At 42.9% G+C, this 15302-nt stretch overlaps 1 protein-coding gene across 2 annotated transcripts in view; it reads right to left on the bottom strand.

Annotated features, from left to right (window-relative positions):
- The window catches only part of LOC121190591 (Down syndrome cell adhesion molecule-like protein 1 homolog), a 51647-nt gene that overhangs the window by 21662 nt on the left and 14683 nt on the right, over positions 1-15302 (bottom strand). For both annotated transcript variants that reach the window (XM_041051447.1, XM_041051448.1), the window contains exons 4-5: positions 1253-1399; positions 886-1164 (exon numbers count right to left, since the gene is read on the bottom strand). In XM_041051447.1, coding sequence (XP_040907381.1) covers positions 886-1164; positions 1253-1399 — 426 coding nt within the window. The remainder of the gene's footprint in view (positions 1-885; positions 1165-1252; positions 1400-15302) is intronic.

Here is a 15302-nt window from a genome sequence, read left to right as displayed (position 1 = left end):
TTTTTGCATCTTCTCAGTGACTAAAATCATTAAACTGGATTCAAAACATGACACGTGGATGCATACACACAGGAGGCGTTTACAATCATAGAGATGGGGGGAAAGAGAGAGAGTACAATCAGCAGTGGTGACTCAATCAGTTTGACGCACTCATTAAAAAAGCAGCTGGAGATATCTCTTCACATTTCTGTCCACTTGTGTGTGTCAGTGTTTTTTTGTGTGTGCGAGACAGTGTGTGTGTGTGTGTGTGTGTGTGTGTGTGCAAATGTCAGTGAGCAATAAGGCAGCTGGTGGTGTATGCTGGGGGGCATTGCTGTGCCTCCCAACCCCCCCCCCCCCCCCCCCCCCCCCCCCCCTCCCTGTCAGAGTCACAGAGTGTGCTGCCATGATGTGCCCACTGGCAAAGCCTACCGCCTCTTTATTCTCTCCCTCTGTCTCGCCTTCTCCAGCTCTTTGTTTCTTTGTATACTTTACACAATGTACATTTATCTCTGCCACTCTTATTATCTTGTTATTACATTGTAGATAATGTAATTCCAGCACTGTCTGGATGTCTGATGGTCCCCTCTGTGACCCCTCGTCTTTATCTCCGTCTTCTCCACCCTCTTTCTCTCTGATGGTGAATGGTGCTGGCAGCTGTGTTACGGATTCAGTCTCAGTGAATTACTACCCTGTCTCTCTTTTTGAGACTTGATATGACGGGGCATCATACAGCTCACACACATGTTTGTTACAGACACACTCTAGGTGTGACTTATATGTGTGCCTCGAACCAAAAAGAAAGGCGCTTGTGGATGTGTCTGTCTGCCAGGCTGATTCACTGAGAAGACAGCGTGGGAGTCTGTCAGGGTGTTTGCGAGTGTGTGTTGTGTGTGTCTCACACACCTATAACGTGAAGCTGTCCAGACACCTCCTTTGAGCCAAAACTGTTGGTGACCTCGCAGGCGTAGCTGCCGCTGTCTTCCTGCCTGAGGTCACTGATGGTCAGCCCTGTCAAACGCCGTGTCCAGCGGGCATCTGAGGGCAGTGGGCGACCATCTTTCAGCCAGCGCACGGTGGGGCTGGGGTAACCTCCCGCTATGCAGGGAAGCTCAATACTCTGGCCTGCATACACCTCCCCTGCTTGGAAACTGTCCAGGATGGTGGGTGAGGACTCGTTGGGGTCTAGAGGGTGAGACATTGTCATCTTTTGTCAGGACAAAGAGAAATATCAGAGCAGCATGAATTAAACTGACAACAGAAAGCTGCTCACCCATAACGGAGAGCCTGGCTCCATTGCTTTGCCGCGTCTCGCCGCTGTACTTATGTTTGGTGATGCACCGGTATGTAGAGAGGGCATCCTCCTTCTGAACGTCAGAGATGTAAAGAGCTCCGAAGGAGGTCAGCGAGAACCTGTTACCTGAGGAAGACACATTCAGTAAAGACTACCATTAATTTCCCCAAAGGAAAACAGTTGATGGACAGAAACATCCAGAAAAAAAAAAACTACACTAAGATGATCATTCTGGTACAAATCCTTTGTGCTCATTGCAAAACCGCATTGAGCTAAGAACAAACAGCTGCCTGAACAGTTGGCTCTACCTGCCTGATAATGTTGCTTCTCAAAACCTGGCACCCTTTCAAGGCCTGGAGGACACATGGCGGTCACTTACGCCACCCGTGGACACGTCTATTGTCCCTTTATGCACAATGTAAAATGCTTATGCACCACACTATCATCACCAAACTATCTAAATATTATTCTGTTTGAGTGTGGTAACAAAAACTGGAAGGCCCAAGCTCAAGTGTGCCACTATGTGTTGGGAGCTGCGTGCTTTCTTTCATAGCATTTGTTTTGTGTCTCACATTTCATGCTGTGCAGAGAACCATGGTTATGTAAACAACCTAAAGTTTTCATGCTGTGCCCAGAGAAACCAGAGGAAGAGGGAAGAGAGTTTGTTTGCAATGAGCATGAGTGTGTTTAACCAGGTATTCTCTGTGTAATTGTTAATACTGCATATTTTGTCTTGCATATATTGTTTTTCTATCTACTTGAATTCACTTGTTCTTATACACAAACATCTTGCCCATGCTATAGCAGCAAAATGGTTGCTGCCACAGAGTAAAAGGTTAGCTTAGGTTCTTCAACACCTCTATCACCTGTCTCATTCAGCATCCTATCTTCAAGCTGGCAGCTGGATTTGTTGTGTTCACATGCACCTGTGTGTTTATCATTAGCAATATTTTAACTACACGCCATGTGTTTGTCGGGGTCTTGCAGAGGGTCGAGTAGGTAAACTGAAGGTAGCAGTTACGGACTGTGCATGTGTTTGCATGGAATATACTGTGTGACCCGAGAGGAGGCACAGGCTGCAATTTCACAGCAGCCTTTGTTTGCCCCCCAGAATGAAGCCTTACAGGATAATGAGCACTTTAAGACTGCTACTCCCACAACACCGACGACTCGCCTGTCACAACACTCTGACATAGGCAGGGAGAGAGAGAGAGAGAGAGAGAGAGAGAGAGTCAGCTGGATCTGTCAAAGCCACACTTTCTGTCTTCAGCAGGGGGCTGAATTCATCCCATCTGCAGCCTCCAAAACAATGCTGATTACACAATACACATTGCATTATTTCCCTGACTATCTGTCCAGCTTAACTCAGTGGCTTGCTCGTGGAATCCGTCTATCTTTAGTCGACCCTCTTCATCTCTTTGTGTGAACCCTCTTATCGTCTGTCTCACCCTTTTCCTCTTTTTCTCTCTCAGCCTCTCACTCTCAGTCTCTAAGCAGAGTGGCAGACAGAGTAAAATATTAATTACTAAATCACTGTGCTCCCTCAGCTTTTATTCATGCTGACTTGACTAGATAACAAGAAACAGAGCCAATGTGCATCACACACATACATATACACACGCAGGCACAGCTGCTGCAAAACATGCAGACATGCATGCATGCAGGCGCTCTGAATAGCAAAAGGGTGTAGCAGTTGGTGTTGCATAATTTTTTATTTCAGTTGTGCCACCTTCATATGATACTGTAATGTGGCAGTCTCTGTCTCTAGGGGTATGGCATTTTCACAGAAACCTGTAATTTGTCCTCTGCTTTAACTCATCCATATTTACTAAGAATCTGAGTGTGTCTTAAACATGCAGGGTTTTTTTTATTCAGTCTGCACAGAGGAAGGCGCTCATTAGGACTGCACCCATGATTTAAAACCCTGAGCAACGTTTGCTGGTGTGCTGACATATGTTTTAAGACTGACCTTGTAATAGCCACTAAAACTGTCATGTGAGCATATTGTGTTTTTTGCATAACACTGATGAAACCAAAGGAACCATTAGATAAAAAATAGAAGCACTCATGGATCCTCAAAAAAAAGCTCTGAAGGAACCGTTTATGGTTAAAGTATTTTTTTTTAGCAACTATAAATGGTTCTTTCACCCAGAAAGAAGCTCTTTGAAAGAAGCTGCATTGCCTAGAGGATGGTGACATTGTTGGATCTTGTGTGAGTTTGGTCACAGTCTCAATGAGACTCATTCATGGAAAAAATCGTGCAGAATTGTTCATGATTCCGGGATGCAGTCAGGGTCCAGAGGGGAACTATTTTAATCTCTATTTGTAAGTGGCGGATCAAGAAAATAATGTGCAGCCTGTTTGTGACAGGAAAAATGTTAAATGATACAGAAAACTGTAACTATTAAAAGTTATTCTCAATCCCTACAAATAAGTTAAAATGCAGTTAATTACAGAACTTTTTTGGATTCAAAAGGCCATTTTAAAAAGCTATGGTGGGAGATATGGTGTATTGCTTTTAAGTTCACGAGTGCATGTGCAATAGCACACACAAACATATCCGTATTCAGCAGATCCAAATCCGCAGACCAGCTGAAAGGGGAAAGTAGAGGAATGCCACCCGCGAGCAAGGCACGTAAAATCCACCTGCCGTGGTGACTGGTTTTATACTGGGCAGCTACCCTGTGACTGGGTGTGCACTCCAATGCTCTATAGTGTGGAAAGGAGGCATTACTCAAACTAATCGTACTGTATGTCCTTAGCAAACCTCCTCTTGTGTAATAAAGGTTTGCATTAATTTTTTTTTTTTTTTAATCCAGCAAAATGCCCGTGGCCTCACAGTCACACTACAGGCCAGACCTACTGCTATGACAAATTCCAAAGAGGAGGAAAGGGAAGGGAAAATAATGGAAGTATAAATGTGCGAGAGAGAATAGGAAAAAATAAAAGCTTGACAGAGTCTATAAATAGGATATATACTGTAGCCCGTGTGGGTGTACGTGTGTGTGTGTGTGTGTGTGTGTGTGTGTGTGTGTGTGTGTGTGTGTGTGTGTGTGTGAGTGAGTTAGTAGCAGCCTCATTTTCTCACATGCAAATGAAGGCGTCGGCGCAAAGATAACGAGGCCCATATTTCCACCTCCTCAGTGGGGCCATTATTTATTGATGTTCTGCATCTTTCCCCCTCCCTCCCACTCTCAGGCTTTCTTCATCCTCTCCCTGTTGCTAGGGTCTTCTCACTGCCATCCTGTTACGAATTCGGTGTACTTTCAGCAATTATTAAAGCGCAGTGTGTTTACAATCAGCAAGGACGAAACACTGAAACCCTCTGTGTGGTTGTGTGACTGCACAAAACCGTAATGGCGAGTTGGTGGTACAAGTCAGTGACATTAATGGAGAAAAAAAAACTGCATCAGGATGAAGTTGCTAAATATAGCTTTTCAGGTGCAAGTAGCTTTTGTATCTAATCACAAATATTTTACTGAAACATACAACATAACACAGGGTCTTTTAGCTTTACTATATCCTGAGCCTCTGCCTGAAGTTTAGTTTCTGTACCTCAGAATAAGGATAATAAGCTTTTAAACCTTCAAGACTAAGATGTGAGTTAGATGTCAAAACGAGACTGTGAGTCTCGCCTACTCTCAGAAAGTAGTTAAAAATACTTGGCCCCTCTTCATTAGCAGTTTTATGTGCAGTTCGGAAAACTTGGACTTCTCTACTCTCAACTGGAAACTAATTTAGCTCTTGGAAGTGAATCTGACCTACATGCTTTACAGGGGCAAATTTCCACACTATCTAGACTAGTCTATTTTAAGAGAGAACCTTTTCCCTCTTTTAGCAAGAACTATCTTGTGACACTGACCGGTCCGAAATTCCGCTTTTCCTGTGTAACAAAAGAAAACAAAAATGAACTGTACGAATACAGCGTACTCATGGCTCTGAGTCAAAACGCTGCTGTTCCTATGGGAGTTCCCAGTATGGACTCCATATCTAATCAGTTTGGAAAAGGCTAATGAGCTATCGAACTCACATCCCTATTTTCCTTCTGGCAGATCACTACAATCTGATCCCTGGAGTCTGCATCTTACTCAACACTGCTGATGGTCAAAGGCAGTGGTTCCTTGCCTTGAAGGAGTTTCCCAGTTAAAATGGTTAGCGTTTTTTCACTGCTTATTATAATGACTTTAAGCTAGCGCAAGGAGAAAATGTGCCAGAGCAACTAGGGGTCAGAGGTTTCGCTCCTCCACAAACTGACAAAAGTATAAGTCCTCTGATAGATGCCTAGAGCACAATGTCTTTATCCATTAAAGAGATGTGGTCTGAAGTTATAAGATAAGAACTCATTCAAATGGTTATTTTTAAGTTTACACTTGAAAAGAATAGCAGGAAGGGGTCGTCACTATCAATATCAGAGGCACTGCTATGCCGATATGAGCTGAAATGTCTTCACACTAGTGGAGGCTTTGATTTGAAGCAATTTGCATCACATATTTTATTACAGTGAATATATAATAAAAGGATTATGTGTAATTGTTCAGCTTCACTAAACTTTTGTTCATGAAATGTAGTGGCTCTAAAATCTGAATCAAACATCCATTGTTTGAAGAATCCTTGCCCTGTAAACAGATTTATTTTTATTAATAAACCATAAACCTTTAGAAGAGCAGACAAAAAGGGTATAAAAGGCTTTGAAGATTAACTTTAATGATAAACAAAATATATATTTTACCAATGCTTTTCATGAGTGTGGCAATGAACTGATGTAAACTTGATGATGGAGAAGCATCTTGCTCACTAGATCTAGGTCTCCCAGTGTTCTGCCAAAAGGTAACAGCTTGATTTGAGCACCAGATATCCCCAAAATCACCGAGCGACACACACAAGTGAACACATATGGCACAGGAACTTCAAAGTTTAATCAGCCATTGTTATTTGGCAAATAAATTAATTGTCCTCTGAACAAAAGACAGATTTTGAGTTGTTAAAAAAAATGGCCGATATTCTGAGTTTGACGTTAGAAAAAGTGCATTGTGTACCACTGTCTTATACCCCTGCACTCAACGGCAAGATGCAGAGGAGAATTTGAAAGAAGGTGAGAAAAGCGAGAGGAGGAGGAGGAAATGGATCAAAGACTTGTGACTGTCACAGAAAGAAGAAGAAAGAAAGAAAAAAAAGAAAAAAAAACGCAGTGTATTCCGGAGATATTCTCTGCAGTGCTGGAATATGCTTGGTGCTCGCACACGCACACACACAAACAAACACACACGCACACACACACACACACACACACACACACTCAGAAACACCTACCAGGCTTAAAATAGGACAAGAAAAATTTCCCTGCTGGAACAAAAAATAATAAACTATGCGTTAAAATTAGCACCGTGGAGTCAGTGAATGGCAGTAGTCCAGTTTTGCGGCAGAGGAATGTGTTAAAGCAGAAAATCGGCAACACTGGACGGAATGACTTGATTTAGGGAGGAATGAGAATGCAGAGAGAAGAAGAAGAGACTGTAAAAAGGGGAAGAGCAAAGGGAAAGATGCAGGGTAAACTGTGGAGGAGATAACAGTCCATGTCTGTGTTCTCCCCTCCTTTCAAACCTTCATGCAAAAAAAGGGGTGTTGCATCTGTATTCAAAGCGAGAGCTTACTCAACCCTCCCTTTGCTCTCTCCCCTCTCTCTCTGCTGTGTACATTAAAAGCCCAAGTAGAAGCAGGTGTCAGCCAATTAAATATATACACTTTCCTGGCTTTTATTCTGCTGCACACTTACTTAACATCTATGAATGGCGCCCTCTTAACTCCCTTCAATTCACATTCAAAGCAGGTTGTATTGGCACAACTGATGTGTAACAACTAATTGTGCAATGGGCGCCCACCCCGCCGCATCTCCTCCATAAAAGAGACTTTGTTAACACAACCAAACCGTTCAGACAGAGCACGAGTCACGCTGCTAGTTAAGACCAACACTGTATGAGCAATATCTGAATCTCAGCATTCAGTTCTCTTTCTTTTTCCTTTCTCGCTTCCTCACTGTGGCTTGCTCATTTTCTGGAAGGGCGGGGAGTGGGGGCAGATGAGGGACGTCGAAAAAGCCGCAGCTCTGTCATGTTTTCATTAAAAAGCCACGCTTCACTGTCTAATCCTAACTGCTGTCCACTTTCCTTACCAATTCTGACTGCTTACCTCATCTTTCAATCATGTTCTCCCTTCCCTGACCCTTGCTGCTGTGTTGTGTTGGACACCGACTCACCGCGAGTAAAGAGGACATTAGAAAGTTGGGGGGACAGAGGTGACGAGCAGACAAAGGTGGAGTCTCAGGACAGTAAGACGGATGGGACAGAGCAGACAGAGAGAGCAGAGTCCAGTTTCCACTGCGATGGAACCACATCTCTTCTGCTCCACTGACTGCTCTGTCCCAATTTGCCCTGTGTGACTTTAAACAGTAAACACTGGGGGAGGGGATGATGTGGAGGGGGAGCAGCCCTATGGAGAGGCTGAATGGACAGTCGGGGACAGACATAAAACTGATCGTATGCAAAAGATGTCGTTTGCTTAGATATAACTCAACACAACACCGCAGAGATGCCATGTTCCCCCCCATAAAGCCGTCCTAACCAGACAGGCCGACGATGCTGCATAAAGCTAAATGGACCATCTCAGATAGAGACAGCGCTGAGGAGATTAAGCATCAGTAGAAGCATCAGAGGAAACGAGGGATGGAAGGGAAAGAGGGTGGGAGGATAGGAGAGAAATGGGGAGAGATGTAGAAATAGGACTCCATTATTCATGACGTGTGTTTCATGTGCTTGGTGACATCTGGGACAGCAGTGATAATGAGAGTCCCGAGAGAGAGAAACCACATACACACACACACACACACACATATATGCACACACATCCCGATGCACTGCACCATACAAAAACGTGCCACCATGGTCCCAAAACCTACCCTCTCCTGGATTTCCCATTAACTCCTATTTAACTGTTAAATATATGCAGACTAACGCTTTAACACTGAAGTAACTCAGTTCTTTAAAAAATGTCACTCAGTAAAAGTAAACATCCATCGGGCAAAAAGCTCTGGCCCCTCCACCTTGTTTTGATTTTGCCACAGATAAGAGACAGAGTTGGGTATATGGTATGTGTCCACCATCATATGTGTGTGTCTGTGTGTGTGTGTCTGTGATGCGGTGTACTCCAGCTTAGCCCATGGCCTGGGGCAGTGAGCTGCATTAGTGGCACTGAGTGAGCTGCCTGGTCCCTCCCTATTAGAGTGCTGGTGGCAGAGGAGTGTCACTGCCCAGCATGGAGAGAGAGAGGGAGAGAGAGAGCTAAACTGCTGTTACACACACACACACACACACACACACATACATTTACAGTGTTTACCAGAAAGGACTGCTGAAATCCCTACATGTCAAATGACTATAAAAACACTCTGAATCAAAGAATCAAATACCATAATTGCATGTTTACCAAAATCAAACAACAGAGATCAGAAACATTGCTGTCATCAATAGTGACATCAAGAGTCACCTGCCAGTAAAAAGTGATGTGTAAAATCCTGGTAGAAAACACTGGTCTGAAAGTGTGTGTGTGTGATATCCACTAGTTACTGTCTCTGCACAATAACTTTCAGTGGAAATTCAGTGGCGGAGCAAGTATCACTCAGATCATTTTAGGTGTCGAAATTATTATTACCGACGCTTTAACATATAAAGAACATTTCAGAAGTGTAGCTAGTTGAGTAGTTTAATCAATAATAAAAAAATCTGTTGTAATAAAAAACGATCCTTTTGTGGATTGAACACGATTATGCAAAGAAACTATTAACTGCAGCTGTCAAATAAGTAGTGGAGTAAAAAGTAAAATATATATTTCATACCATACCATCGTGGTGACAGACTGGATAATATTTCTGCAGAGAACAAGGACTTTCTGTGTGCATGTTCTCCCGGTGTGTCCCACAGTCCAAAGACACTCTAATCTAAGACTCTAAACTGCCTGTGGGGATAAGAGCTGAAAAAATAAGTTGATCGGTACCAAATATAGATATTTTGGTAATTGATTAAAATTATTTTGCCAAGCAAAATGGCTGAAAGTTCACTTGTTGTGCCTCCTCAGATGTAAATATTCGCCTTTTTCCAAGTCCACCACAGTTGTAAATCGAACATCTTCAGGTTTCACACATTTGTGTGGACAAAGTAAGTGTTCTGAACATGTCATTTTGGGCTTAGGAAAGTTGTGACACTGTACAGACCATGACGTTAATTGAAAAAAAAATAATTGAGAGATTGATCAATAATGAAAAGAACTGACTCCTCCATCACCAAAACATACAGTTCTAAACCTGGCAAAGTGTACTTACTGCATGAACATGCAGTAAGTAATCTTGGAGGAAAAAATATATTATTGATGCTATTAATCCACAAAGAAAACACAGACTGCTGTTTGCTTTATATCATTCCTAGGATACAGTATGCTGAATTGTTGACTAAAGTCTTAACAGAGTTTTACTGTAGAGCGAGACAGAAGGAGCAAACAACTCACATGCTGTAAACATGTTGAATTATTGACTTGCCTACACATGGCATTCCCTATGTACATCCACAAACAACAGCCGAGAAACATCACACTCTTTTCCCCAGACTTTTCCATCACATCAGCCCCAAAGCAGCGTTTGAGATCCGTTCACCTTCCCGCCCACTGCAGTCAATAATGGCCCGCGATGTTGATCTGACCTTTATGTGTATTTGGACAGCTAACATGGAGGAGGATCAATAGGTCTGATTGAGAGGTCATGTAGGAACATGGTACCTGGATGACCACCAGGGATCCCATTTAATCCTTGATCATGTCTCCTCACAGTCCCTCGACAACCAGCCAGTGCAAAAAAGATATCACTCCATCAGTTTTGTTATAGTGAATCACACTACACTGAAATAAATGACAGTGTGGAGTGTATTGATTTTAGGTTTAATTGTCAATATCACATTTTGGCACTTCCTGTTACCGGTAACAAACCTACGCTATCAAATGGTCATTACACACATTATACATATAGTCTGAATTATGCTTTTAGTTAGGAACATTTCAACTGCTTTGTAATTTGTAATAATCCCATGAAATCTGATGAAAATTTGGAGAACAATATGGTGGAACCACACTATAAACCAACAAGTTAAGAAAGGATTAGAGAGAAAATCTCTGATTTTCATAATGAAAGACAGAAATGAAGATGGGGGGCTGGGTGGGGGGGGGGGGGGGGGGGGGGGATCAGAAACAAACTTCTTGCCACTGCTGTGAGCTGTTGAGTAAATAAGCATTTCCTTAAATACAATTTCTTGGTAGAGCCTGCTGTAATCTCCTCGCACTAATCCCGCTTTCCCTAGCCTAAACAAAAGAGTGGAAGAAAGCAGGAGAAAAGGGGTAAAACCTCTTTTCTCAAATCCTATTTCTTAGCCCAATCCAGGGCATCTAAACCCTGCAACTCTTTCCCTCTAAGCCTTGACACAAGCCTTCCTGCTCTCACTTTCCTTAATGACTCGGGATGTGGTTAGAAGTGCAGATTAACAGCTATCCTTTACAGAGCCAGTGAGGAAAAAAAATTTAGTCATCATCTGATAAAATACTAAAAATAAAAATTAAAAAATCAATAATCAATCAGTTAGGATTGCTGGTCTGTATTTGACTGAACATTGGTTGTAAATTGGTTAGCTGAACTTGTGGTTAGATGTCATTTTTTGTTGTGTTTGCGTGTTCGTTGACATTCATTGAAATGTGAAGTATGAGGAAATATAGGTCAGTAGGAGATTGATGATGTTGGAACTTCAATAATAATAGACTATGGAGAGACTTATCTCGATGTCTTTAAGTCCTTCCATGACACCAAAATGAAAACTTGGCAATTCATTTAGATAATATGATTTATTTAATACTAATAACATTTGCATTGCACTTTTCTAACTTTTTTGTAATAGCAATATTGTTATCTGTCAGCAGTTACTTTGTGGGAGCAGTGTTATCATTACCAATACAAGTAATGGTCAAAGCTGCTGAAATAAACTGTCATTATCTTTTAAGCCACACATGATTAGAAACTTGTAAACCAAAAGCAGACGTCTCCCTCCGTCTCTCTCACTCTCAGTTGTTGTGTTCTCACACAGCCTGGCATGAAGGGTGAGACGGTGGCCAGCTTTCTGTCAGAGTGACGTGCTCGCAGGGCCTTTCCCATCTCTCCCTCTTTCACAGATTGACACTGATACACTGATGCACTGTAAACATGTTTCTAGTGCATGTGTGTGTGTGTGTGTGTGAGAGAGAGAGGCTGTGTGCGAGACACAAAGAGAAAAAAGGAAAGAGAGAGCGGCGGCTGCGGTGTCAGCGTGTGTACATTTCTGTGTTAAGTGCACGTGAGCAGGCGTGTGTAGTAGTGTGTAAATAGTCAATAATAGCCGACACTTGTCAGCCCTCTGCTCTGTACACACAAAGCCCGTGGTTGGGCCATTGTTGAACTCCGCCTCTCCACGCCCGCCCCCCCCCCCCCCTCGCCTCCCCCCAACTGGGCCTCTCAAGCAGAGATAATTATGCCTATTGTGCCCCTTGCACACACAGGCAACACGCACACACACACACACACACACTTGTTTGTGCTAATTAACACACCCACCCACGTGCCTACTCAACCTAACTGAGTAAAAGATGGCTGCCAGCACCCCATCTGTTCCTGCCCTGCTCTCAGTCGCTTTCAGCACACTGGGGCAAATGTGAGAGGGGCAAAAATATCCAGAGAAAGTGAGAGAAGAATAGACATAGGTGAAGAACCTGCAGAACAACTGTTAGCGACTTATTTAGTTGCACTGGGAGCTGGATTTGTGAGGTTCAAAATGAATATGTTTTCACATTGTTGTGATGTTTTGTCATTTCTTCAGTTAGGGTAGGGATATTTGGCAGGAAGCTGCTCATTGTTAATTTTTGGTGTTAGTGCCACATGCTTGCATACGTATGTTTATCGCAACAGCACCTTCAGCTGTTTTATTTTGTCCCACACTAACCCCCATGGTCTGCTGGGTGCCACATGGGACAGAGGAGGCAGGAGCCGAGGAAGGCTGAGGCGAGGGAGGGATGGTGTGAGATCTGAGGCTAGGGGTGAGAGAGGGCGACGGTCAATGGGGTTATGTTCCATGAGCCCTGGGGATGCCACGTGCTCCCCGTCCTCCTCTGTCACACCATGTCCTGCTTCACCCAGGCACAGGCAGCCCAAGCACAACAACAGGACAGCAGCCGTCACAGAGCAGAGCAGACCGCAGCCTTAATGTATCCTGAGTTAATGTTTAATGAGTGCTCCATATTCAGTCAGGTTCATGCAAAATCTGAAAATGGCTTTACTGTGTTACTTGTGAGGGGGATGTGTGTGTGTGTGTGTGTCTGTGTGTGTGTGTGTGTGCGTGCGTAGGGGCAAGCTTGTACATTTGTACTTTGTAGAAGTTAGTGTGTGCATGTGTGTTAGACCGGTGTTTACAAGAGTCTGCGGTGTCCCAGACAAGTGCATCCATTAATGTATTCCTGCTCTGAGTGCACAAGCACAGATTTACAAACAGACACTGTGTCCTTACACACCACTGCTCTCCATGAGGTCCCTCTGCCTTCGTCACCTCTCTCTTCACTGCACCTGTGTGGAGACTTGTGACGCTAACTTTCTAATTACTAAAAGGAAAAGCTGCAAAATAGTCTCCATTAAAATCCAGCTTCTTCTCTTCACTGTTCAGAATGTGGCAAGTTGTTTTTCAGAAAATAAAAATAAAAATTATTCTCTTTTTGAATTCATTTAATTATTTTCTTATGATGCACACATTATGATTACAGCTACAACTATTAGTAGATTAATTAATGAGACCATCGACAAAAAATTAATAGATGAAGAAACTGCTGGCTCCAGCTGTGGATTGTGATGATCTGATACTTTGCTTGGTTTTATAAAGTTGTAAACATGAATATCTTTGGACTGTTGGACAAAACCAGACATTTGAAGGTTTTGGGCTGAGGGGACAAATTACAGGCATTTTTCACCATTTTCTGTAACTTTAATCAATTAATCAAGAAGATTATCAACAGATTAGTCAATGATGAAAACAATCATAAGTTGCAACTACTCAAATTTTTTGTGCTGAAGCTGCTTACATAATTTATTTGAAATTACTCAAAAAAATTAAGTACAGTCAACTTAAAAAATATGTCTAGATTTAGATGAGTTTATTGTGTGCAAGCAATTTCAATATTAAATTTGAGTAAATTCAACAAAACATTTTTTTCAGTGTAGGATATAGTAAGGTAGCCTTTTAAGGCAAAAGTCGAGAGATCATCATCATCATCATCAAACTCAAGTCACTTTGTAAACTTAACAGAGTTGATAGTTACTGTAACTTGCTTATCCAGCAAACTCAGAGTGTGTGTGTGTGTGTGTGTGTGTATGTGTGTGTGGTTGTGTATTGTTGTGTCCCAGCCGAACCGCCTGACTGCCAGCAGGGACCCCAGGGGCATTGAGGATTGATCTGTAACGTAGCCTGTAAGTGACCTCGCCACCCGGCGACACCCATTAGGATCAGTGTTCACATTAAGACCTGATAACTCAGCATTTACACACTGTTCGGTTAAACACAGGTTAAATCCACCTTACTCTCATCTACAGGGACTAAACTGGACTGATGTGACTGAACATACCCTTCCTTTCACAGTTTTCTGGAACTGTACAGTACAAACAGTGTCTGTTTTAAATCAGCCGCCTACGTGGATACAAAACACTCAGAACAAGATGGAGTGTGATTGAATTGGAAAATGAGAGGACGAGAGTGTAAAAGGAATACAGAGAGACAAAAAGAGAAGAGTACACAGAGTATTTAGTGATGAGAAGGTGAAGTGTTAATGTGTGAGAAGATCTTGTTTTTTCTAATCTCATCTACACACTCTAACTTTTTCCCTTCTATTATTGCTCTTCAGTGCTGGGCTTTATGGCCCTGTGTATCAAATTACTGTGCAAATACATAAACAAGACCAAACTGTGTGGCAGGTGGATTAGATGGAGCATGCTTGGGCATCTTCTGTGGACCACCATGTGGCCGCAGCCATCTGCTGGTCCAGTCTCTATTCATCGGAGCCACTCATTAGCTTTCTGCTGGTTAGACTGACGGCCTCGATCTGCAAGCTGAACCCTCTCTGTGTCCCACTGTTGTTTTTTATGCCTGTCCACAAACCCTCCATCTCTCTGTCTCCACTCCAGCTCTCCTCCCTCAGATCACTGCTCAGACTAGCCGGCCTCCATTGTCCACACATGCACACACGCACACGCACACACACACACACACACACACACACGTGCAAAGCTTAACTACAGGGATGGTATGGGACGGGGAAGTGAGAGGGAAATAGGTCAGTCTGCCTGCACCCCTCCCCTGTTAAACCCCCTCACTGTCCTGGCTGGACAGGAAAATGGGGCAGGCAAGGGGACACACATATTCAAACACACACACACACACACACACACACACACACACACACACAAACCCACACAGTTCCAGATGGGGAACGTGTGTTTGACAAAATGGAACCTGTTGGGGTTCAGAGGGCAAGGCTGCGTTGTGTTATGTCATCAACTCAACCTTCAGACCAGTATGTGATCGTGCTACTGATCAGAGCCTGCACATAATAGTTCCTCTGTGCAAAGGCACAGCTATGAATTGAAAACAAAGAGAACAATTTAGGTTGACTTTTTTTTTTTAAATCAAAGGAAACTGGGCAGTTTAGTCAGATTTGTTGTCTTACTTTGTATTTAGATTGTGGGGAGTAAGAGAGACACGGGAAAGCACTGTGGTGGGATTCAGCCTCAGGTCAGTGGTGGCACAAAAGTTGCTTTGGAGGTGAAGGATTTGAAAACATAATTTCTTCTAATAGAAATCAATTACAATTAGAAAATCAAGACATAGACAAAAGTACTTTTGTACACTGGAACTAACAGAGTGACGAGCTCAGA

This window comes from Toxotes jaculatrix, chromosome 12 (assembly GCF_017976425.1).
Source record: "Toxotes jaculatrix isolate fToxJac2 chromosome 12, fToxJac2.pri, whole genome shotgun sequence".
Classification (NCBI taxonomy): Eukaryota; Metazoa; Chordata; class Actinopteri; family Toxotidae; genus Toxotes; species Toxotes jaculatrix.
The sequence above is the reverse complement of the archived record's forward strand: the minus strand, read 5'-3'. Positions and strand labels throughout refer to the sequence as shown.